The 25465-nt window shown below is 46.9% G+C and overlaps 1 protein-coding gene across 3 annotated transcripts in view; it reads right to left on the reverse strand.

Annotated features, from left to right (window-relative positions):
• The window catches only part of ACTN1 (actinin alpha 1), an 86891-nt gene that overhangs the window by 35084 nt on the left and 26342 nt on the right, over positions 1-25465 (reverse strand). For all 3 annotated transcript variants that reach the window (XM_066998570.1, XM_066998569.1, XM_066998568.1), the window contains exons 2-4: positions 12240-12354; positions 7584-7703; positions 47-133 (exon numbers count right to left, since the gene is read on the reverse strand). In XM_066998570.1, the coding sequence (XP_066854671.1) occupies positions 47-133; positions 7584-7703; positions 12240-12354 (322 nt within the window). The remainder of the gene's footprint in view (positions 1-46; positions 134-7583; positions 7704-12239; positions 12355-25465) is intronic.

Below are 25465 nucleotides of genomic sequence, written 5' to 3' on the forward strand. Positions count from 1 at the left end.
CTGTTTGTTTGCTGCTCAACTGTGGCTTGAAAGAACTGAGATTTACCTTCAACTGAGATATCCTGAATGGCAAAACGAAGGATGATGGTCCAGATCATTCCAAGAGTCATTTTAACGTTGCCATCCACAATTTCTAGGAAAAAAAAAAAAGGAGAAAGAAATGGAATAGAAGGCATTAAGTTGCAAGTGTAAATCCCAGTAAAACAGGTACATCAGGAAGCCCTCCATTTTGCAGATGGGGGAAACTGTAATTCCAGCTAAAAGCAGTTCTCTGCCTCCCCAGATGCTCTGCTGGTGTAGCACAGTCTTGCACAGTAGTTCCCACTAATTATAGAGGTTCTCTTGCATTATACCACTGAGAGAAGCACAGATAGTGACACAGGAACAAGGACCAATATAGATCAGTGTAATTCACCGCAGGGACCTAAAACCACATTGTTCAAGTTTAATTTCTATCACTCATAAGCCATATAACCCAAACTGGGAAAAAGTAAAGCCCTCCTGCCTTACTCTGGTATATCTACTACGAGTCACACCTATGTAACTGCCCCAGGGAAATTATACCAGAATAACCAGGGAGACTTCCCAATGCACATGAGTCCTGGCAGCTGGTTGTGTAGTGTGAACAAAATAAAACCAAGAAAACCAAGAAACATCGGCATTTTAATTTCAAACAAGCCTAAATGCCCCAGACTGCCTGTGCAGCAATTCCTTCAGTCATGTAATTGCCAAAAGACACAAAAGAGCATTCCTCAAAGTACATGCATCATGCTTGAAGAGGAATGCTAAGACTCATGCTGATCAGCTTGAGCAGAGCGTAACATAAACTAAGATGTCAAACAGATTGTGCTTTATTGCTCACTGGACTCTGCAATATAAATCAGCAAGGGTCAACAACTGGGAGGTTTTAGAAAGCAACCACTTGCACATGTGACGTATGGTCTGTTTGGGACAAGGGATGTAGATTCTGGGGGGAGGCGCTGGGAAGATGCTAGACCAGAAAGGGGTTTCCACTGCATGCAGAAGAGCACCAAACAGTCCAAATTGCAAGCAGATGGGTCTCAAACACTGATCCTCAGCACCTGCAAAAATTCTGCACGGACTACATATTTAGGTTATAAAATTTACAGCCTTTTTTTTTTTTTTTCTGGATGGTGAAAATAACCTATCTGTTTTTTCTAGTCATTCTCTGGTGGTTTCCTGAACGGCAGAAGGATGTTTCACAAATAACTGACAAGTTACAGAGGTATTTCCAGTAAGAAAAGGGTTAGAATTAACCTACTGTTTGGGCTAGAACAACTCAAGTCCTAACCATATTGCCAGAAACCATTTTTCTGCGACTGTAGACACCTATGTGCCACTGCTTGCATAAAGCTGCCCTGCAGAAACACATTGCGCTCTGGGGCAAGGACAAATCTGCAGTACAGGCATCTGCCACCCATCTGGATTCTGTCGCAAAAGTAACAATACTGGAATTTTTCTGGTTAAGCCGTTAAAAAAAGTTTTTCCACCTATGAGAAATTATCAAAATGTGAACCTCCCTGCCTTCAAAACCAACAGACAAGTAACATGTAGCCCAAACATGCTGCTTCAAAAACGCTGTCCATCCAACACAGCTGCCTGGCTTGGGATTCAGTGGTACTCGTGGTGCAGCTTCCACTGTAAGCTGGAAGGATAACCTCTGCTGTGCTTTGTCGTACATCTGCATTAGGAATTTACAAGTTGAAAAGATATAAAACTAGACATGCCAGCTTGTTCTGCTCCAGCACACCTGTGTCCACTCCCTTCTGCACTTACAGCTTGAGGGGGACATCAGTTTGCTCAGAATTAAATAGCCAACAAACTTTTCATTGCAGTACAAAAGAACTATGGTTACTGTTTCTGGCATGAAAAGAACTGTTTGCCTGCTGACGGTTTTATCAAATTGCATTCTCCATCCTCCTGTGAAGCACTGCAATCAATGTAAAGGCAAATCCTTACTATTGTTAAAGATACCCGAGATACCATAGCTGAAACATTAAAGAAAGCATCCATGTTTTCAGCATGCTTTGTTCATGTCATAGATCTTCGTGGGGATTTAAAAAGAAAAAAAAATAGAAAAAAAACAACCACAAAAAAGCAATGCCTGTAAAAACCACAGCAGTTGGCAGAAGGACCCTAGGGTATACTTAAGATCTGAAAATAAATTTAGCTCTTTATTTTAATGGACTAGATTAAAATCTGATGGCAATACTTTAACGTTGGAAACGGTTTATGAACACTAATAAATCAATCAGTGAGCTGAAACAGGTAATTAATATTACTGTTCCATGGATTTTAATTGGAAATAAAGGTCAAGATACTACATAAAACCAGATGGTGTTAAGTTGCTAATGTGGCATTAGAACTCAGTACTATGCTCTAGTCACGTTCTCAAATTCCCCTTTTTATAGTTAGCTGGTGGAGTTAAGGTGGAAAGTATCCTTTCTCCCCTAGTCCTCTTCTTTGCCTTATTCAATTTAAAAGGAAGATGTCTGCTCCCTGCCCCCATGTCAGATTCTTCCTTGGCACTGCACCAAATCAAAGCTGTTCTGGAAGAAGCCCAAAATATTTCCACCACTTCATCTCTACAAATCACTTTATTTTTTCTTGACAAAGAGAAAATTCACCACCTACCAAGCAGATACTGATGTCAGTGAGATTAGCGAGTGATCCATCCTGGGATGCAGATTGAATCTACCATACCATCCCCAGTCCTTGCCTTCCTTTTTTTTTTTTTTTTTTCTTCTTTTAAATAGAGTTGACAAAGCTGTTATCCTTTGTTAGAAGCAGGCAAACATTTTTTAATTTCTAGAGCAAAAAAACTTCTCCTGGCAACCTGGTTACAAAAGCCACCAGTTTGTTCAGAAAGACCCACATGCTCTTTGGCCCTAACTCACTCACTTTTCCGTCTCTGCATTCCCCAATCACAACCTCCTTTTCCCTTAGGATTCCTTCAGTGCCCTTCAGCTGGTGCCAGTCTCTTTCTAGTACAGTGGAATATGGCCAAGAAGCAAAAGCAAAAATCACGTTTGCATGAAGCCTTCTGCTTCCTGGTGACGACAAGAAAGAGACCCCACAGAAATTGTTAAAAAGTTGAACGTAGCACAGCAAAGCTGGAACAGCCCAATGCTTGTTTAATTAAAGATGCTATGTTTGATCCCTCTGATACAAGCGACGCTCAATAATGTGAGAGTGGTATGGTATAAAAGGCTAATAGCCAAGCTGTATCTTCAGCCTAACTGTGCTTTCTCAGCGCTCTTCCTAGACAGGACCTCTGCAAACATTCTCTGCACTTTCTCCACCAGCAGCAGCTGTGGTCTGAGCAGCAGCAGCAAGTACATGCTATTAATGTGATTTACATTCAACTTGGGGGTGGATCATTGCTGGCTAAAGCTGACAAGGCGTCTGCAGCCACTGGAAGGAAATTTCTTGCACCAGTGAGTATGCTTCCACCCAGCTCCTATTATTGTACCAAATACCACAAACAAAATATGTAAAAATTACAGTACTCTCATCCACTTGTTCGACAGCCAATTAAAGGCTTGACAAATATTCAGTTCTTACAAGTAAGACTGGCTTGCTACATAGATGTGGCTTTTAAAATGGCAATTTTGAATTCACAAATTCATTTTGAAAAACACTAAAAGGACCAAGCTTACTTTTCTACCTCTGACCTGGGTAGTTAGAAGCAGAAACTGTTGTGCACCCCAGCTATTTCTGAGTTGTCCGTAACACTGCACCTGGCTACCCCATGGAGCAAAGCAGTTGCAGAGGAGGAACAACCGACAGGATGGTGTTAGGTTTGGGAATTAAAGACAAGGTGACATAAAATAAAGGCTGCTGAGTATTCTGTTTATCCTAACAAAATGTCAGGTGCAGCAGGACAAGCTTCCATGACTGTGTCTGCACAAAGCATGTTGCTAGGGATGGTCCAGCCAGATTTAAGACAGATTGCTGGCATTGATGACGGGGGCATGCATACATCTCAGCTTCCTAATTGTGAGCAGGCAGGGGGCAAATATAATGCTATGTGTCACTCACTGACATGGAGAGACCTTATTTTTCGCCTCTTTCTGCTGTCAGATGCACGGTTGCTCTGCTTGGTGGTTCAGTGTTTTGCTCAGCTGTGTCTTCTACAATCACTGAAATCTTTATGCATTACTTCTCCTTTCACTTACACAGGTGAGAAGAGGGATCAGTTCATCCAAAGTTATCTTTATGTTGAACTGAGCTACATCTGTCTAAGGAAGCAGTTAGTTTCTATGCAGATTAGAGGTGCAAATATAAAAGTCTTGGGGACAAATACTTGACCTATTCAATCTGTTAAATCCCTGGAGCATTTGACCCTAGTATGGAATCTATTACAGCAAAAGAAAGCTCCTGCGATGTCAGAAGAGAGAGAGATGTAGAAGTAGACAGATGAAGAACTATTCAGAAGCTGCAGCTGGCTAGACCCTTCCTTGCTCTAGGTTTACACAGATCCGTTGTATTACCACAACTGCTTCAATCCAATAGACCAGCTAAACAAAGATGTTTAGAATCATCTTGGATTGTTAATGTCAGATATGGCTGAAAAAAGCCGCTCTTAATCCTCATAGCTTATTCCTTTTGCTTAGCTCACCCTCCATTTAATGTGGACACACAATGTGTCCCACACGCATACTCTGTTTAGGAAGCCCTCTTCCACTCTGGTTCTCATCCACTGGGACAAAGCTGCAAAGCTTGGCTTGTAAGCAGCACAGAGGGACCTTCATTTGACGAATGCTAGAGAAATGCCACGGAAACATTTTTGCTGGCTTTAACTCTGGTTGAGCGCAAAGTTTCACAAGGCTTAAGCTAGTTGACCTGAGAGTCCCCCACTGAGATTCTTAGATTCTTTCTGGAACTTATTTTTTAAACACACACCATAAAAAAAAATAATAAAAAAGTCAACCACTACAGGACATTAGTGCCCAATGCCTTCTGTCTAATGTATATAGGGAGCTGCGGCTGGGCTACAGACCTTTCATACAAGACTCTGCTGCCTGGTGGATACCCAGAGATGGAGCAAGTTCCCTCGAGGTGAGGAGGTGCTGCCCTAGCGAGTACCCCCAAGCTGCCGCTGGACTGTATTTTTCCCTTATGGTAGGAAAGCCACTTGGAAAACTTCCTAGATCAGTCCCGCCTGCCTGAGGCATTTACAGCTCATTTTCTTGGCGCAGTGTTATGACTGCCTCATTGGCTTTGATTTCCTGCTTTGCTGTGGCATGGTGTTTCCTGAAAGTCTGTACGACCTTAAAATTCACGCTCAGGAAGGCACATAATCCCTTCAATGGACAGAGCTACTGCCATCCTGTTCAAAGCAAAGGTCCGTTTTTACAGCTGATGTGCAATTTACCGTGTACCCAGCTTAGACAGCCTGGGCAGAAGCCCTGCTGCAGGCCCACATCTCCTGATGACACCAGAGTGGCCTGGGCTCAGTCTGGGGGCACAGCAGGTGCTGGGCTGGGCGGGGAGCATTCATGATCACGCTTGCATGGCCCGAGCTTGCATCAAAGCACAGGCCCGAGTGCCCATCTCACTGCCAGTCTCAAAGCAGACTCTTCTCCTCCTACCCCCTTTCACAGCCATGTACCACGTGTACCTTCAGCAGCCAGCTAGTTTTCGTCTACATCAAATGCCACCAGAGCATCCTGAGAAAGACCCCTCTTGGCTGTCAAAAGCAAAGTCACTGAGATGACCTGTTAAAAGCCAGATCTTGTGGGTGATGTAAAGAAACCCACATAGGTTCACCATGTAGTTGCATGGGCACCAGGACAAAGGAGAGGCAGGAAGGTTTGGCAGGGGAGGTCAGAATCACAGTTTAGACAGAACTAAATCATGGCTTGCCACAAAAATGCTCCTCGCAGCCTACTCCCGAGCAGGATAACTGCTATGAGTCAATACTGAATAACGAGGCCCTGGAGATCATTGGTCACAGGGCCTTTTACTTGCAAATGATCTGTAAGTGCTGTGAGGGTACAGTCACAGCTGATGCAGGAGCAGAGATCAAAAAGAGAAATCCAGTGGAAGGAGAGGAAAAGGCCAACTAGTGCCAAGGAGACCAGAACCAGAAAAGAAAAAGAAAAAGGGATCAGAGCAGTGAAGTTGGGTTTGACGCACGCTCTAGACTCCCGGAAGAATCCAAATGTCTGTCCAAGATCCAGATGACAGCAGGAGCTGTCTTCTCCTAAGGCAGGAGACTTCTGGCTTCAGGTCCAGCCTCTAGTTATAAAAAGTCCTGTACAGATATGGACTACTGAATCAGACGCTGGATATATTAGTCATTTTAATAAGGGCACAAAATAACTTTACATCTGTTCTTGTGCTAAACAAACAGTACTCAGGGACAGCAACACCCTAAGGTTGCTCCTGTGGGAAAAGCTGAGTAAAATGAGGGAAAGTTTTGCATGGAAGTTACACCAAGCCATTCATCTCTTACATTTAGCTCTTAAATAGCAAACCCTGTAAAGAATCGTTTCTGCGATGCCCCTGAATGCAAGCTGCAAATTGTTCCAAAGTCTTCCTAACGTTACAACTTTAAGCTGGGGTAAATGGGGTAAGGCAAACACAAACACCTGCAGTGGTTGAGGTGTTCTGCCTGATCTGGCACAGAACTAGAAGACCAAAGGATAGGCACGTGTTTTGGAGATGCTCCCAAGAGCACGCCCAAGAGGCCAAACCTAGGGACAGCATGCCAATACTGCTCTGACCTCCTGGGCTAAGAACAAGCAGAGCACAGCCCTGCAGCCCCACTGCCCTCCCAGAGGATGAATACTCATCCAGAACTGTATCACCGGCTCATATCCTGGCTGTCACGAGTTTCCGTGGAGAAACCACGTATTCCATCTGTAAGATGGCGATAACAAACCTCCCTTATTTTCCATGGTCACTGTAAAGGCAAACCCAGAAATACCACAGAAGCGGAGTGTCTCCACAGCAACAGTGACAACAGGAGTCCATAGGCACAGGTCCAGAGCAGAGGAAAATGAATGTCACAAAAACACAGTCCAGACAAGATGACAAGTTACTAAGGTCTATAAAAGTCAGAGCAAACTATCTTACCAACCAGCAAGCCCTTCCACGTTTTGAGCTATGTATCTGCAAAACACCTGCCATCTTCACTAGGAAGACAAAACTCCTGCACAACTCTCTGCTGTGCAATCTGCAAAGTTCATCTTATGGGCAACCCTGGTGCTGCCCACAATGGTCTGCACAACTGTACATGGGCTTCCAGCCAGAGTACCCACATTTCTAGGGTGTGCAAGAAGCCTGGAAGCCCTGAGGACTGAAGTCTCTGGGATCCTTGACCTGTGCTGGTGACTGCCCTTGGCTTCGACCTATGGCACATCCTACAACAATAGGGGTTCTTTCCCACAAACTCTGTAACAAGCTAAATACAAACAGCCGCTCTGTTTCAATTGAGAAATAAACATGGTAGGGCTAAGGAGGCGCAAAGGGAACTGAGATGCAGATGTGAGAGAAAGGCTATGGTAAGCATAGCTTGGACCCAGACAAATCAGACAATCAGCTGGTTGCTTTACCTTCTGCTCCAATAGATACTAGTTTGACTCCTTTGCTGGCAATGAAATCCAAGGCCTTGTTCACGTTGGAAATTTTGTGTACTCGCATTTTGCCTCTCTCAGGCTTAGCCAAACGTTCACCTAATTAGAAAAGAGAAAAAGAATTGTTAGAGCTCTGAAGCCTTTCCTCGCCAGCGTGTGTTTTCCCATGCTGGTGGCTCCCACTGCTCAGCCAGGCAGAGGGTAGACTTCCCCAAGTCTTTTCTTGATGGTGAATGCAGAACAGCTACGTTCACTGTTAAGTACTCTCAGAAAGAAATAGATAAAAAAGTAGTTTTGTTGCATCCCAGGTAATTTCATTACTGAGCATCTGTTGGCACTGAGGCCTTTCCACAGCAGGTTTGTACCAGAGGTACAAAGATCCTTATAGAAATTGTTCAAAATCATACTGAGCTCAGCAGTGGAATTAACCTCTCTGTACCATTAACCACAATTAATGGTGCCTGGAAATGACAGTAACTTCCGCTCCCCGTGAAGACAGGTGAGGAACTCATCTCCAGCATTTACAATGTGCAATTGACAAAGGAAATCTCTCCTTCTTGGAACTCCTCACTGTCAAATAGTAGGATGAGCTTTTATCTTGCTTTTCTTTTCCACAGCCAAGCTACAGACCTTGTATCTCTCTAGCCTTTGCACCAAATGGTCACAACTGCATCTACCAGGAAATAAAATCACTTCTTCAGTGAGCAGCTTCATAACTGTAAGAACCATCATCTCAATTCCTCTCCATTAAATGTTCAATGTATTTCTAACTCTACGTAATGGTCTTGTGCACAATGGCATGCATTTTCAATGTTTATAATGAGGCAGAGAAAGGGAAGCAGCCCAGCTCTGAGCTAAGGCAGGTAAATCTCTGGTGGGAGTGAGTCTTAGGATACACACTGGATCCTGACTACAACTAAGCTGGGAAACTTGAAAAAGCACTTTGTGGGCCTTATTTGTTTGAAAGAGCTGCGTGAAGTGAAGTTGTGTCCTTCTTGATTGGCTGCAGGTACTACTTCCATGGCCTGCTTTTCCTAGCACTAACCCAACGCTCAGGGTAAGCAAATTAAAGCTTGGGCAGACACGTGGGCTTTTCAAAGGAATCAGTAACAGAAACATAAGCAGACAGGACATCAGGAATCACCTGTGTGTGACCAACGTGACCAAAAACCAAACAGAGCAGCCTGGGTTTCAGATCACAGGCTCCAGAATACCATATATTATATATATAAATATACAAACAAAATGCAAGAAGGTTTTACATTTGGAAAAAGAAGTTATGGAATAATTAAAAAGAGATCAAATGGGCAAGTCCAGGCAAGTAATTACTCAGATCTGTTCAGTTCCAAGACCCTCTTGCTTTATCTCAAGCCTGAATATTTGAGTCAATGTGAGCCAACTCAAAACCTTTACTTGAGACTTAAGGGCGAGAAAGAAAAGCACTTATTTAAAGAACTCTTTTTCATATTAAAACTGGATGGCTTGTTTTCCTAAGAAAAGAGTGAGGAAATGTTACAAGGGAGAAAAAGAGATTACCACCATAGCCATGCCCTCCAAAGGAAAAAAGGTCTGGAAACGAAAATCCTTTAAAAGTGTTTCAATTATTACTGTAGGCTGGTGTCAGGCTTATGGATAAAACCAGATTCACTTTCAAAATGACACAATTAAAGTAGAAAAGGTGTATTTATGGTACTACCGCCTTCCTAGGATTAAAAATATCTCTCTCACTTTAATGGACCCTCAAGTACACATCATGGTGTTTTGCTTTCTTTTTCCATCTGAATAATGTTAGTCATTGAAAATAGAAGTGGAAGCACCTTTTGTGACAGTTCCACAATGACATTTTTACAAATGTTGTTTCAGAATAGACTTAAGCAGATTAATGCTGCCAAACATCAACAAACAGGTTGTGCCAGCTGAAAAATAACCATTTTCTTCACTGATGTGACTGTAAACTAGCCTTGCAAAAAGAAAAATAAAGAAAGCAGCTCGGGTTTCAGCTGGAGCAGCGGCAGGCCGATCCAATTCACCTTGTGGCTGCATAACGCGTGCTGCCAACAGGAGGGAGAGCATCCGAACCGCTCTCCCCGGGGCTGGGGAGGGCAGGATCGCTCCCTCTGCCAGCAGCATGATCCATGAGCAGCCAAGGGTGTTTGCAAAACTGCAGCCTCCCTTTCTCAAATACCACAGTAGGATATTTGTTTTAGAATAATTTTTTAGTGAACTTAAAGACTCCCCAAGCCCAATGGCTATTTCCTTCAGTCCCGAACTTTATTACAAATTTACATTTCCAGAACAAAGCTTCACACGGTTCCATGGCATGCAATATTAATAATGTAGACTGTTAAAACGGAAGCCTGCTAGAAATATGTTCTACTTTCAGCTATTTGCATTGTTGCTTTATTTCTCAGTACTTCTCCCAGCTGAGACAATGAAAATAAAATGGTCGACTCGCTTCCAGTCTCCAATTCTCCTGTACTAGCCCAAGGCTGCACTTCAAAAGCCAAACAATTCAAGGAAGTGTTGGCATAGAAGTTGTTTACAGCAAATTTGTTTAGGAAAAATTTCAATTAGTCATCCCTTCTGTTTGGTAGAATAAAAAAAAAAAAGCCGTATAACTTCATTTGAAAAGTACTAAACGTGGGCTTGGACTTTTTCAGTCTCATGGTGTTATTTTTAAAACAGCTTTGTCAGGGGAAGGAAATCCATGCAGTGGAAAATGAAAGTGTCTCTCATAGGGCAATTTCTACGGGGCCCACCACAGAGAACAACAGGAGAGGACTGGTGTTGATATCACTCCCTTGCACATCTCAGGCCAGAGGACCAGGTGGAGGTGGCACTTGGCTCTGCACAGCTCTTGGCCGGCCCGACCCTGTGCTTCCATGGCTGAAGGCTCCCCTGGCCATCAAACTACCCATGGCGTAGCTGGGTTAGAGGAAAAGATCAGCCCACCGCAGAGCAGCCCTGCCCACGCCAAATTCCTGTCAGCAGCTCCGCAGTCCCCCAAAACGCGGGAAGAGGAAGGTCTGGAGAGAGCCAAGAGCTGAGAGGAAAGGCCAGAAGCTGAACCGGAGAGCTACGAGCCATCCGGAGACTCTCCCTTTTGGCCGGCGACCAGCAGGAGCCGTGGCAGGAACACAGAGGCTAGCCCTCTCCAGCAGGGAAGGCACGAGCAGGAGACTCGTTCCCCTCACGTGGCGGCGCTGGGAACCGCTGGGCTGCTGCTTCCCAAGCTACCGGGGAGCCTCAGCCCTCACGGCAGGACGGGGATGCCCACGCCTGATGGTGGGCTCCCAGCAGGACAACAGGTGAGGGAAGGTGAGAGGTGAGGAGAGGAAATTAAGCGGTGTGAGGCACGAGACCTGCTGCTTTAGCAGCCAGCCTGCCATACTCACCGCCCTCCCCTGTTCATGATCCCCTCTCCTGCCTTCCAGCCCAGCAATCAGAAATTAAGCCATCAGGGTCCACCTGGAAGCCCCTCCTCTGGAAGGGAACAGCTCAGCAAAAAGATAAATACAGAAAAGAAAAATCGGACTCTGCCAGCTAGCTTCTCACAGGCACTGCAGGAGCAACACGTGCTGCAGGGCTCTGATAACATTTTGAACTTTGATTCCTACAAACCACCAGCGTGGGCATAAAAATGAGGTTTTATCCTATATCCATAAATTCTCAAGAACACACACTGACAGCATCTTTGCAGGAGCTGGAGAGGGTTAGGAAAGGAGAGGCAGAGAGAAGGTAGTCTGAGTGCCTCTATCATGGCAATTTTATTGGAAAACATACCAAGAAGGTCAGGAGTGCAAATCCCAGGGTTGCTGTTACTGGCTCAAAAGCCATCAGAAGAAAGTCTGTGAGCACACAACCCCAGTTTCACACATCTAGTCTTATCCCCCGTCATGCCTCCCACAATACTTAAAGGTATTTATTTCATCAATAGGGATTATTGCTTATATGAAATAATCCCTGCTGAGGGAGATATCTGCCAAATAGTGGGACGTTTGTGATAGGGAGTTAAAACATATCTGACCTAACTTGGTCACCGTTTTTATCTCAGATTGTTTTCTGGGATTTTGTTTTGCATTGGGATTTTTTTTTCCCAAAGGCCTGAGCACTGAGCTCAGATTGAAACTAGAATGGAAAAACTTCAGTCACAGCTGAAACTGAATGACACAGAAGATTTACTGGTCTGACTCCCCTCTTCCAAAAACTTCTATCCTATTCCCACTGTCATGTGGCTTTGGGATGATTTGCCAGTGCAGCATTCCCACACTCTTTCCAGAGCTGCTTCATCAGCCCTGCCAAGCAGTAAGAGACATTGCCTGAGCCTTCACAGGAGGCTGTGCATTCCTGACGGGTGGAGGAAAGCCGAGAGGCAGGAGCAGGAATGCAATGGGCAGCCTGCACAAGCCATGAGGCTTGGAGCACATTCCAAAAGCACATTCATGGTCACTGCTGGAGACAAGATATTCGTTAGGGAGAAATTTGTTCTGAATCAGAAAACAGCTGTTCTTATATTCCAGCAAAATCAGCAGCGTTACAGCCCTTGCTGTCCCTATTCTGCAAGAAAGGGGGAGGACAGATTTCAGAACAGAGATGCTAAGGACGCTTGAGAGCACCACACAGAACCTCTCTCACCTGAAATGACTTCCAGAAGTAACATGAGTTTAAGACCATCCCTGAAATCTTCCTCTATGTTCTCAATCTGTGTCCCAGCCTTGCGGAGGTGAGAATTACACCATGCTGTAAATGTCTAAAACACAGAAAAGAAAAAAAATAAAAGAGCAGTCAGTAATCTTCCCAGAAGCCAAACAACAGTTCAGAACCAAAGCAGTGCTGCTAGGGCACTGCGATACAGATTGAAACACCACTTAGATTATCACCTTCCCATCTTGCAGAGCACAAGTATTAGTACCTAAATATCCGAGGGAGTTGCGGGGTGCTCCCATGAGAGAGAGAGTCTGATAGAGATGGTCACTTCACGGCTCCAGGGTGCCTGATCTTCTGGAGAGGCCCCTGAAGTTTCTGCTTAGAGTATCTTGAAACGAATTTTAAGGCATGCTAAGTGCTCACATTACTGGGGACTCCAATGGTGTTGGGGGACACATGTTAAACATAATATGGAGGAGAAAGGAAAACGGTATTCCAGATCTCCCTATCCCTAGATAGGTGCTTGAGAAAAAAAAGATTTTTTAGTTTTTTTTTAACTGCAAATTGCCTCCGGACTACTCCATCACCAGCAAAGGCTGCAGCCCTTGGGCAGCACCGAGGGGCAGACAACTCAGCCATGTAAACCACATCCAAGAAGCGTGGGTCCGACTGCCCCTGTTCTCCCAACTCGCTGCTGAGCAGCCCCCCTCTCCTGCCTGCCTGTTTCCCATTTGCCCTGCAGCTGCAGCAGCTGCTCACGTGAAGAAGTAAATGCTTTCTGAACTACAACACCATCACCCATCGCAACACAAGTGCCGGTCCTCCAAAGGGTAAGAGTGAGCATTACCCACGCTGCTGCCTAGCAGAGTCCCAGACTCGCACCGCCTGAGGGCCTCTGGCAGAGGGATCGCTGCAGCCACCTCAATGACAAAAAGCACAGACACTCTGCAATTAGTGATACTCTGCAGGGCCAGTGGGGTAATAACAGGAGTTTGAAGTGGAGGAGGGACTGAAGTCCAAATTACAACACAGCCAGCGGCATTAAGGCTAAACAAAACTCTTTTTGGAAATGCCTTCTGACCTCAAGTGGCCAGGATAAGAGGATCTCTCATATGAGAGAAATGAATTTCGCCACAACTGATGACAGCACACATTTTCTGCGGTTGCGCTCCGCCAGCCCGTGCTCTGAACAATGGGCACGTGGGGCACTGACGGGGAGGAGACCATCTCGCCAGTTAGGGGATCCACGCCAGGGTCTGAGCTTCCACAAGACACGATAATAGAGATTATTTCAAAAGAGCACCAGGTGAACGGGTCTGAAAGAGAAAAGTAAGTGTTGTCACTGGACAGTGACACACAAAAACCCGAGACACCTCGGTGTGACATGCTCTCGGCCGGATGAACCACAGAGCCCAGCCTGGAGATGCAGAAGCCATTTGAAACAAAAGAGCTGCTTGAAGAGTAAAAGGGAGCAACTAGCTCTTTATGGGCGGACAAGTTTGTCCAAGTGCTAACGAATGAGTTTCACAGTGTTTGAACAGGGCACCAAGCAAACCCTTTCCTTTGTACAGACTGATAACCCCTCAATCACTCTTTAAATAGAAGGGTGAGGTTACTCAAAGACTGGGCAGCTCCCACAGCTCGGCGCTACCGCAGAAAGGAGGTCTTTCTTCCCTCCCTCTCCCAGACTTGCTCCCAGAGCCAATTCAACTCACCGGCCCAGCACAGAGCTGTTTACTTGCTCTGGTGAGGCACGGCTCCCGCTGAGGCAGTGCCTGCAGACAGTCCAGCAGCATCCAACAAGCCTCTGCAGGAGAACATTGGGCTCACCTGGACAGGCAGGAGGGTGGGGGGGACCACAACACTCATGCCATCGCAGGCTGCTGGGGAACTGCAGCGGGAAGGACTCTGCTGATATTGAAGCAAGGCACGCCAAGAATTTAGAAATGCTTCACCACTGCTCATGCCACGCACTGGATTTCAAGAGGAAGATTGCCCCAAACAGCACCGAGACTTTTCTTATTTTTTTCTGGAGGCTGGGTTTCCTCTATTAACCTGCTTGCATTCCTGCTTGCACGACTGCAAATAGTGTAGCAGAATCTCTCCTAGGAAAAAGCTTTGCTTAGCAGCTGCCGAGCTTTGCGGTGTTGTGCTCGAGCCGCGCTCTCTGCCGGGGCTGCGGGACGGAGCAGGATAACAGCGCAGCTGTAAATACTTCCATGGCAATAGCTCTTTGGACGGGTACACGTATTGTGAAAGTCTGAGATCTCTATTTTCAAGATGGCCTGGTTTCCTTCCAGACTTGGAAGTTTTAAAAAAAGATTAAGCCATTAAGCACCTTTTATTGCTTTTTATTGTTATTCCCCTGAGAAATAAGTGTTTTTTTTTCTTTTTTTGGTTGTTGTTTTGTTTTTAGGATAATAGTAGCTGTATTTGAAAACATGCCCTGTATCCTGAAGTACATCCTTTTGGCACCACTTTCTTCATTCCACTGCCCGTGCTATGTGGAAAGAGGTTCCTTTATTCGGCTCCCTCTTGCAGCCAGGCTCCTTCGCTCCTCCAGAGGGGCAGATGAGAACAGAGATGGTTTCAAATGCTACATCCTCATCACATATCAAAGTACGAGAGCAAGTTATGTCAGGAAAGTTGTAGATGCCCATGAACCTCCCTCTCATTTGTGGAAAGCAGAAAGAACAAGACAGCTAGTGACTGGCCCGAGGTCACATTACAGAGCTGTGTTGAAGTGAGGAGGAAGCCCAGGATTTAACTCACAGGCCACCAGGCTGCACTTTCATTTCTTGTACGACTTCTCTGAAGACAGATCAGTTTTGTTATTCATCAAACTAAAGCAGATCAGAAGGCTCTGCTCTAAATCATGGATAAGCCCAGCACAGCTCAGCTGGGCCTCTTTTTGGCCATTTTTTGAGGAACTAAGGGGGCTACAGGGTCTACATCGCCAAGAAACACAGATGAAATTAAAAGCAAACGACAGACCTTCCAAACTTTGCATTACTGCAAAGCCTGGCATGATAACCACAAAACTGAGATGACATTTATTGGTGCAAGAGTCACCTAAGCCCCGGTGGAAAAGTACAGCCCAGAGCCAGCCCTCCAACTTCTCTGCTGGGGCCTTCTCCACCACGTCACGGCCATGGACGTGCTGAAGCAAGATGCCCCTGTGAACTGTTGCCATTAGGCATCAGTGGGACAGCTGAAGCCTCAGCTCCTCAAGGCCACGGACCAGAAAGAGTTAACAGATGGTTCCCCCACGACAGCTCCCAGATGTGCAGACGCTTTCTTGAGGTACCCTTCAGGTCCTACAGGAACTCCAAAACACCATAAACAGCAAAACATGCGGAAACAGCAACAACCAGCAGCCCTACGTGGATGCATCAGGGCATTTTACAAGCAGGATTATAGTGCTTTTAATAAGACTGGGCATTTATAGCCATGGGATTCACAAAGAGTATTCTTCACAGACCAACCCTGAGCAACATCTGTCAAAACACAGCAAGCAGAAAACAACTTCATGTTGCATCTGCTGCACACACGGCTTGGAAATAAAATATCTTCTTACTTCAAAGAAGTCAATTGGAAAGAGATTTGACAGACAGCTGAGAGAAGGCTGAAGAAATGTGTTAGAAAAGTCAGGGAGAGCAGAAGAAGGGAGAGATGAAATTTTTGCTGCCTCCTGGGTCTTGCAATCCTGGCAGTCTTGTTTGGAGTCATTTTTACTGACTTGGCTTCATGCAACTGCACAGGATCCTTTTTGTTTTTCTGGGAAACCTACTGAAACCACTCTCTCGCCCCATCCACCTTCTGTGCAACGAACCCGCTCCTCCCCGTGCCCTGAGCCGTGGCAGCAAGCAGCGGGGGCGGCCGCCGAGCCCTGCGGGGCTGCCTGCTGCCGGCTGACAGCCTCCAGGGAGCGGAAAGGGCTGTCGCGAGCAGCCAGCCCTATTTTGGGTGCAGGCTCGGCCCGAAAAGCACCTGTGTTTCCTGGGGAGAGGCGAGGCAGACCGCAGCTTGGGAGGGAGGGCTGAAAAACCCCGTGTCGGGTACAAGCACAGAGGCATGAACTCAACCCTCTCCTCTAAAGCAGCAGACACTCTTCCTCGCCGTCTGCAAGTGCAGAAGCCTGAAGATTATCCTCTCGCTTACCTCTAGCTCCCTGTCCCAAAGAAGAGAAAACAAATACTCTGTTAATCTTGAGCCCTAAGAAAATTTCACAGAAGTGGAAAACTACTTACTCTTACCAAATAACGGCCCAGAAACACTGTCAACTGGATTTTCTTCATATGAATCTCACACCATAAATTTTCTACGGTAACTTCACCAGAGGTGCAAACGGAGCTGTGTTTCTTGGCCATCAGAACTTTCCATAGATTGTACTCTTAATTTCATTTTTGGACACAACAGATCTCCCCAAAGGTCTGTTTCTTGTTCAGTGCTCACAATGAAGGGATGCCCGAGGAAGGCACGTGTGCGTGCACGTGTGCATTTGTCATCCCTGCTCTCTGCCTCCCCCTGCTCCAATCTACAGTTATGACTTGTACCTTCCTTATTTTGATTTATTTTTTTAAAACATCCCAGTCTCATCAGCAAGGTCCCTGAGACTGACATCCCCTCATCCCCTTTTGCTATTTGTGTGCTAGGTGCTGTACAAACAATAGGACCTTCAAATTCTACCACAATATAAGCTGCCAGATGATAAAAAGAATAAAAAAAAGTCACTAAAAGCAACAAAATATGATCAACTATTCTGCTGCTGCCTCAGCATATAAGAGAAACTTATTGCTGGGGTCTCTACAAGCCTACTCGCGTACCTATTTTAACAGGCACGGGTGTCCTTTCTCTGACACAAAATGAGAAGTCCCTGCTTCTTCAGGGTTTGCTGTTTTAGTCTTTGCCCGGGCGTGTTACACACTCTCTGGTACTCTTTGCACCCCACAACCTTTTCTTCTGTTCCTGAAAGTCAGTAACCTTTCTTCTTTGCATTGCCTTTTCCCAACTCTCTCTTTGTGGTAGCAGAGTGGTTCATGCAATGTTCCTACAACTTGGGGAAGCAAGCCAACATTTTTAAGTTCAGAGAAAGCTTTTGCTTGCACTGTGCTGCTGCTGAGAGCAGATCTAGAGAGCTCTTTGCTGCAAGAAAACAGTCATAAAGCACTTCAGCCTCTGAGCAATTTTAGCAATGTAAATGTCGAAGCTACCACAACCACGCAAATGACATTAAAAAAATAATATATGGGCAGTTTTATCTCTTTGCGGCTGTGACAGTGACATTCCAGCTTTATCTGACCTTTCCAGATGCTCTTTACTTCTCTCCTTGCTAAATCACTCTTCCATGCAGCCCTGCTTTCCATGGGTGAGTGTAAACTTCCTGACACGGCAAAGAGACTGCCGTATTTGTAGAACGGCCGCGGAGAAGCTGTAATTGAGCCTGAGCAGTGCTGCTCGCCTCCTCTCTGACAGCAGAAAGAAGCCTGGCTAAAGCGACCAAAGAAAGAATTTGCTGGAGCACTGCTTCGCCGGCACACCACCACCATGCTCAAAGGCCCCCAAGATACCCTCCTCCCGTCCTCTTATTTACACTGGGGGATGGATTTTAATCAAGTATTTCAACACAGTTCTGCCGCTGCCATGTGTCCACAAAGCCCTGGCTCCTCCGAAGGAGGGGACGGAGTCGCTAGCACACAAATCGCAGCCGAGGAGCAGTTTTACACTATCTGCACGCGTGCCCTGCAAAGTGAGGTCCTGACCAGGCTGGGAGCTAAGGGTACCAGTCGCTCAGGCAGATCCACGCTCGCTCTTGCAACAACTCCTACAGCCAATTCCAGGCTGCAAGGAATTTCATTTGAATGAAATTATCTGGAACAAGGATTGAGGCACTCACCCAATAACGACTAATAGTTTTTTAAGAGCAGTCAGGAAACTGCTGCACACGAGGTTTCTTTAAGCCGCGGAATTAGTCCTAAAGCAGTTCCAGCTGCTCCAAAATGGGCTCCTTTCCACCCTGGTAGTCTGGGAGCTGAATATACCATATCGAGCAAGGAGGATCCTAACCCACAGTCACCACAAACCTCCCTCTTTCTACTCGAGCAGACAGACGAGGCCACCATTTGCTCGCTACTCGGAAGCGTTTGGATGGAGAGGCCGGGCAGGCCAGGACCCAGCTCCCCGGCCCCCAGCCCAAATTTCCTGCCCTCAGCACCAGCGCCCTACTACCATTAACCCCAGAGCCCCACACGGTTTCCCCCCTGCTGGTGCTATTGCTCTCAGAGTTTCCCTGGTGCTCCTTTCTCCCACCACACGCCCAAAAGCATTAGGAAGAACTGCTGGTGGTCTCCTCGTGGCTGCTTGTCACCGCTACCCAAACTCAGCACGGGCCCAGAAGAGGGGCTTGGCAGCTGCTCTGCTTCCTGCCTGCGGCTGTGGTACGAGCTGACACGGAGGTGTTCAGTTACGCAGGGAAGTTACAAAGCTATCCCAGATCCTGTCAATGCCTTGGCACATGGAAGGCCATGGCTGGACAAGGCAGACCACATAAAACAACCCTAGTGAAGAAATTTGGGTGTTGAAAGGGGCCTTCAGGAACTACTCCTGCGATCAGATGTGCCAAAATAGGGTCTCCAGGCCCACCCGAACAGTTCCCTTGTCCGTGGGCTGCAAGTGACAAGAAATTTTACACGTCTATATTTTTAATTTTCAACTGAGTGAGGAAGTCCAGCCCTACAGCCCTCATCTCTGAATTCTATACTCTGTGGTTTACTCTTCAGGCACCCTAGCAGAGCTTTAAGTACACTAAAGCCACTGGCAGATGACTGTCCTCTGCCGCAGATCGGAGATCCTCTACACGAACCTCACTGCAACTCCAGGGAGCTCCCCAAAGTGCTTTTTGTTTGAATCTGAATCTTTTGTTCGAACTTGATCGGCCACTGTTCGCCATACCCTTCAATTTCGTCTTCCAACCTGAAAATACAGCCCTGGCTTCACTGCCTGTTGCTCTGTGTTTAATGCCACCTAACAATTCCCAAAGGAAGAAAGGCACTTGATAAACCATTTCAGCATTTACTCATTTCAGCCCATTCTCCGGGACACAAGGGAGGTTGAAAGAGCTTGGTTTGTGCTGAAGAGGTATGCTATCAGCAGTTGACCTCTGAAGAATTACAGGTATGATGGTCAGCGAGACCAATGCCGTGCAACAAAGAACTTTGCCTTCCCATGGGGTTAGCCCATTCTCTCAGAAAAAGGCTGAAGGAATTGAATGGATATTCAGAAAGAATCATTACAGAAACTCTCAGCACTATTTCGCCACCTCCACAAAAGGAGTTTAGTACCACTGGCATCAGGGATAATGTCCTGTTCTGGTCTAATTGCAGCTGCTGAGTTCCAAGTGCGGCTGAAAGACAAAATATAGCCCACACTGCTTCTGAAGTACTACGTGCTGAAAGGAGGGAGGTGTCCCTGTATTATACAGCATGTTACCAGCATCCAGATAATGAGCCATTTGGTGGCTGCCTAAGGAATTACCAGGGGTGAAAAGGAAAATTGTAAGTTTACTTGCATCTTCCAACTCCAGGGAACAGCTGCTGAACTTGGAAAGACAGAGCTTGGTCCCTGCTTCTGCACACCCGGCTCCAGCGAGTTCCCAACTCCGGCTCTGCAGCTCAGGATGAGAACAGCACTAAAGGAGTAAGAGCCCCGGTCCTGACTGCATCTGCACGAGCCAGGCTGGATCCCACTGGAGTCCAGGCTGGGGACTCACTAGCAAAGGCTCTCCTTGTCCAGAAGAGCTAGGGATTGGTGCACAGGGAAAACAAACCCTTCCTGACAATCAATCCACCCTCCTGGACAATGGCAACGAATCAGCATACCACTTGCAAGAAGCTCAGGTAGATTCAGTGTAAGAGTTTTTCACTTCTGCTCAGTGCTTTGCACAATTTTAAATTCTTCTTTCCTGGAGGAGGGGAGAAAAAAAAAAAAGCCAGAGTCCCTTCCATGCTGGCTTTCCTCTGGCATGGTATTAACTGCTCTGGAGTCAGAGCAATCCTTTTATTAGCTAACAACAAGCCAAAGTGATGAGGGCAGAAATCTCAATCCAGTGCACTTCCCTTCCAGCACAGGGTAAATATTTGTTCTTCTCTACATTTGTGCCTCTGGAGCCTTTAACTCTCCTGCTACAGACCTGCACCATTTCAGGAAGAATCTGCTGGCCTTTGAAAGCTCCTGGCCATTAAATCAATGACTCGGCTGGCATTTCGGATCAGTAAAGTACAAGCAGCCCTCATCCCACAGTTACCAGGGAGCACGAACAGCTAGGAAGTTACAAGAAGTCTTCAGACATGCAAAAAAAACTGCATGGTGAGATTGACTGGCCAGAAGTATGGTCCTTTATAGTTTATTATGAAGCTCAGACTAGCAAGTCTCTTCATTATGCTCTTCTCTCTCCTATGAAATCAGCTCATAAATGTCAACTTGCTTCAAGCTCTCTCATAACAAAAATTAAACAGAGCTGGCCTCTGCACTTTATACGCTGAGCTTCCCAAATACTTTATAGCATTTGGGCATATACTGAAAGAAATCATTTTGCTGAGCACTGGGATGCAGCTATTTATGGACTGAGAAGTGGCAACAAACCACCGAAAACAAGACTGTTCGCTTCAGGGAGGCTGGACAGCAGCATGAAAACCTCCAGGGGCAGTTTTACGCCATCAAGGCGATGGCAGGCCTGCACTTTAAACCTCACCACGCAAAGTTTCTCAGGTGGTTTACTCTGGCCCAGCGTTGATTTCGGTTCAGGGCATCACTCACGCTGTGCCAGGGGCAAGGCTGGGGGAGAAGACAGGGAATGCCTGGCACCGTCACGCAGCAGACATAAACGCAACTGTCCTGCGCTTCTGCTCTCGTGGGGCAGGGGGTTCTACCAAGTTTATCTTAATTCCATAAAGCCAGCAGTGCAGGGAGCTGATCTGGCTGGAAACTAAGCTGCCAGCCAAAAAAAGAAAGAGAAACAAAAAGGGCTGACATGGCTCACTTCATACCTGCACGACAGCAGTCGTGCCGCCAGCAGGTGCTGTCAGCAGAGAGGGGCGTCCCTCTCTGGGGCAGCCCACGTACAGACTGGTGGAAGGCGATTTCTGAGCTGCAGCTCTGGAAAGCCCTCGCGTGGCCCAGGTTCAAGGGCCTTTGGGGCGGCCCCAAGCCCTCCCTGCCACCCAGCACGCTGAGGGTTCACGGGTGTCACCTTTTCTGGGGCTCTTCTCTGGCTGTTTACTTTCTGGTGAGGGGGAAGGCAGGAAGAGGAAGTTACCGCTTCATCTACTCAGGCTTTCTAAATACAGAGCTAAGTAAACAGGTTGAATAATTGCAACAACTCAATGTATTTGCCCGCCGCTCTGTACGGATGCTGCAAAATTAGCCCGAACGCTTGCTTCTCAGCCCACCGAACCTTGGTGACTGCAGCTCTGGAGAGAAGAAACCTGAAATAATCTGGTTTTCTAAGGGGAGGTGACAAGTGTCCTAGCTACAAGAATCTACGCCTGTGAGAAAGGGACTCCAAAGCAGCATTTGATGTGAAGCCTGAGCTCCCTGACCAGGAGTGAGGAATCAGAAATGATACCCATGTCCAACAGAGTTTCAGAAAGCTACATGGATGTACTACACATCTGGGCTTCACTCCCATCACTGGGGACCCAAAGACTTGGCTAAAACGTATGGCAAGAAAATAGACTTATGGATTCACCAGTGCCCAGCTAAGTCTTCCCCTTCCACACCTTTCAACACCACTATCTCTGTGAGCATGCCCCTGCCTTTGCTTCAAGCCGTCCGCGTGGCTCTCACCTCTGTCCCTGACAAAACGCGCTGTCAATGCTCAGCTCTCCTGCTCGCTCACGGCTGTGAAACACATCACCCCCAGCTCCAGAGTGCACAGCGTCTGCGATTGTTAGGATCGTTCACCTGATTATGGGTTTATCCAAAATTTAGAAAACAGCTCCTGGGTCAAGGTGACTGTGACGTGTGGTCTCAGCGCACCCACAGCCTGCCTCTCGTCAAGCTCTGTACCAAGATCACCTCCTGCCATGCTGCAATTTGCTTGAGTTTGGACCGTGCAGCTGGTGCTGGCGGCCAAATTGGAAGGGGGACGACAAAACTGTGGCTGTCTCTTAACAGGTTCCTCCTAGGTGAGAGAGGCAGAGCAAACAAGAGCAAGAAAACATTTGTTGGAAAACACAACGAGCAGGCTACAACAGTTGGTGTCGGGCTGATAGACGTGAGAGCTGACATCTCACTGCAAAGACATAAGAATGGGAGAGGCAACTCAGGGCCTTGAAAACAAAGACAGGTACCTCCTGCTTATTGAGATGAAGGAGGAAGAGCTACTGGAGAGATGTGAACTGAAGGCCATGAGTGCAAGTGGTGGGTTATGAGAGTTTTTCTGCTGCAGCTGTTTGGACCAGTGTGAGTCTGATTGGATTGCTTAATTGGAGTCAGGAAAAAACGATGCAGCAGCTCCTCAGACACAAGATAACCGAACGCCCACGTGGGAGTTTTATTGGAGATCCATCGGCCATTCTGGAGGGAAACAAAATGTCAGGTCGGGGAAGAATGTCACATCTAGTATTGGATGAAATCTTTTAACTGATCTGGGTGTAGACCAGACTTTGAATATTTACATAAAGACACTTTAAAAAAAATTCCCACCTCTAACTCCTGTGAGCTTTAAATGTCTTTAAAAAAAACACACAACAAAATACAGAACTGAGCATTGGGGATCCTCAGCTGGGACCCCCATCTCCCACCCCTGAAGAACAGAACAAAGGGCAATTTTAACACGAACATAGACTGTGAAAAGGTGGAACTGCTCCTCTGCACCCCTGGGTGCTGTGCTCTTCCATTCACAAACACAGTTGTCACTTTTTGCTGCTCTTACTTCTGTGAAGCCAGCACAGACAATCAGGATGGCGCCGAGCTCTGTGCTTCCTCATGCATGAAGAGCGAGTCCTAACTGTGGTTCATTCAGCCCGCGGGCCTCCGGCAGCACACAGAGGAGCACTGTGAGGATGGTCAGAGCCTCAGTGATTTACCAGCAGCTGACCGCAGGCACCTCTCCTCGCAGGCTGTAACTCTCAGGTGGGCACACACATTTGCACAGCTGCAGGTTTTTGAGCGTTTGTACTCGTGGTTTAAATGTCCAGCACACGAACCAGCTAAGAACAAGACAAATCCAAATATACGAGTGCCTGTGTCCCCTACGGTTGCGGGGAGAAGTATTTATTAAGGTTAATGGTCAGATTTAAAGTTGAATTGCATCGTGACTTATTTTTAATTGGATGCCAAAAGTGCTAGAGCTACTGTGGGTGGTGAGATTATGAAGATGGTCTTTTCTGGGATCTTAAGACACATTCCCTGTTGAGGCATGAATGTGTCATCTAAGAGCGAGAATAAAACAGGATTTAAACTCTACACTAGCACCGAGTAGCAAGCTATTCCTCGGTGTGCATCACAGGGCAAGGAGTGGCCTAATTAGTTAGCATCTTCACGGGCCCTAGGGCTCCTGCATGCCAGCGCAAGTTCCTAACACCACCTTTCCACCACACGCGCTGCCAGAGGTGGGATCTTGTATCTTCACGCAGCATACGCAACCCTGAGCGGTGCCACGGTGCCCTGTGAGGATCTGCATCGGGCGTCTGTGGGCACACACAGACAGCGTCGTGAAACCTGGCGGAGAGGTGTCAGGGCATCCGAGACAGGGTACCAGAAACAGCAGTGGTGGGAAAACAAAGCTGGAGAGGGCTGTGGGATGCAGGAGCCGTAGCAGGGCACGGGGCGCAGCCCCCAGCAGAGGTTAGCATGCAGCAGGTACAGGGGCCAGGCTCAGAGCTGCAGTGGGGGAAAGAAGCAGGGGGGGTCAGGCCAGGTCTTCCCAGCATGTGTGTTCAGAGCAGGATGGAGATCTTAGAGCAAAACAAGAAAAAAGGCAGCGGAAGATTAAAAACGATGATAGGGGATAATTACAGCAGGAGCTTTGTTCCAGGCTGCTGCGGTTCGATGTTTCAGACACCCCGAGACCATAGCGACTGCACCGAGCGACGGAGGCAGCGCCGGCTCACCCCGTGTAACACCTGGCTGAGGACGGCACGGCGTTTACCCTCTACTTCCCCCAGTTTGCTTTCTTTGCTCCAGCCTCATGCTCCTTTGCCTTCCCCATGGCCACGAGTATGCCAGACCGGTGATGTAAGCAGAACGTGGCCCAACTTTCAGGGGATGCACTCTTTAAACATTTTCTTGAACTGACAACCAAACCTCTTTTTCTTTTTTTAATCAAATTTGTTGGTCTTGAAGCTGTTTATGAACTTTATCAAAGCAAGAAACTCTCTTTAAAAGAAGTCAGATGTTGAACTGATATGAAGGATTAAAAGGGAAGGAGAAACATTCAAGGATTTTTTTTCTTTGATGTTTTATTAAACCTGAGCCATTAGCAAACGCATTTTCAGTTCTTGGTAGCACAGTAAGCTCTGACCTAGTGGAAAACCAGATGCTATTATTCTTCAGAAACCTTGCGCTATGGTTTTACAGTTTATTTTTTTCAAAACTTTCACGAAAAAGGAAAGAAGGAAGCGAGGCTTAAAGACGCGCACTAGGAATCTGCAGTACTCTGGGTGGACGTCAGGCCTGTGTGAGTGGCTGTCCTAGGTGAAGCCTGGGAAACGCAGTCCATAAACCTTCTGGCCTCTGTCCAAGGGCTACCAAGAAGAATGTTTCCACTGACTTCAGGGGGTTTGGGATCAGGCCCTGCTCCGCAGGGGGTGATGGCAGAACGACAGAGTCTGGTGACTCCAACCCAGTCCAAGGGAGCCGTGAGGAGCTGCGTTGTTTAAAAGCAGATACGCACAACGCTGTGCCAGATACTAATGGGAAGAATTTGAGCTCTCTTTTTAAACCCAGCAACATGATTTTCACCGTCCCGATGACAGGAAGACCTATGGGAACGCAGGGGAAAACACACTGCAGAAAGAACTGGAAGCAAAACGCTGACGTTCAGCCCATCAGGAAACATTTTTGCTGCTTTTACTTTTCCACCCCAAAGAGCTGGAGGCTTCAAACGAGGCTCTCGAGCAACAGCACAGGGGGGCGAGGGCAGGGAGCACAGTCCCAGCGCCGCAGCCCTGGGTGAACTGCCATAACCATTTGCCCACGGGGACTTGGGGTGT

This window comes from Anser cygnoides, chromosome 5 (assembly GCF_040182565.1).
Source record: "Anser cygnoides isolate HZ-2024a breed goose chromosome 5, Taihu_goose_T2T_genome, whole genome shotgun sequence".
Classification (NCBI taxonomy): Eukaryota; Metazoa; Chordata; class Aves; order Anseriformes; family Anatidae; genus Anser; species Anser cygnoides.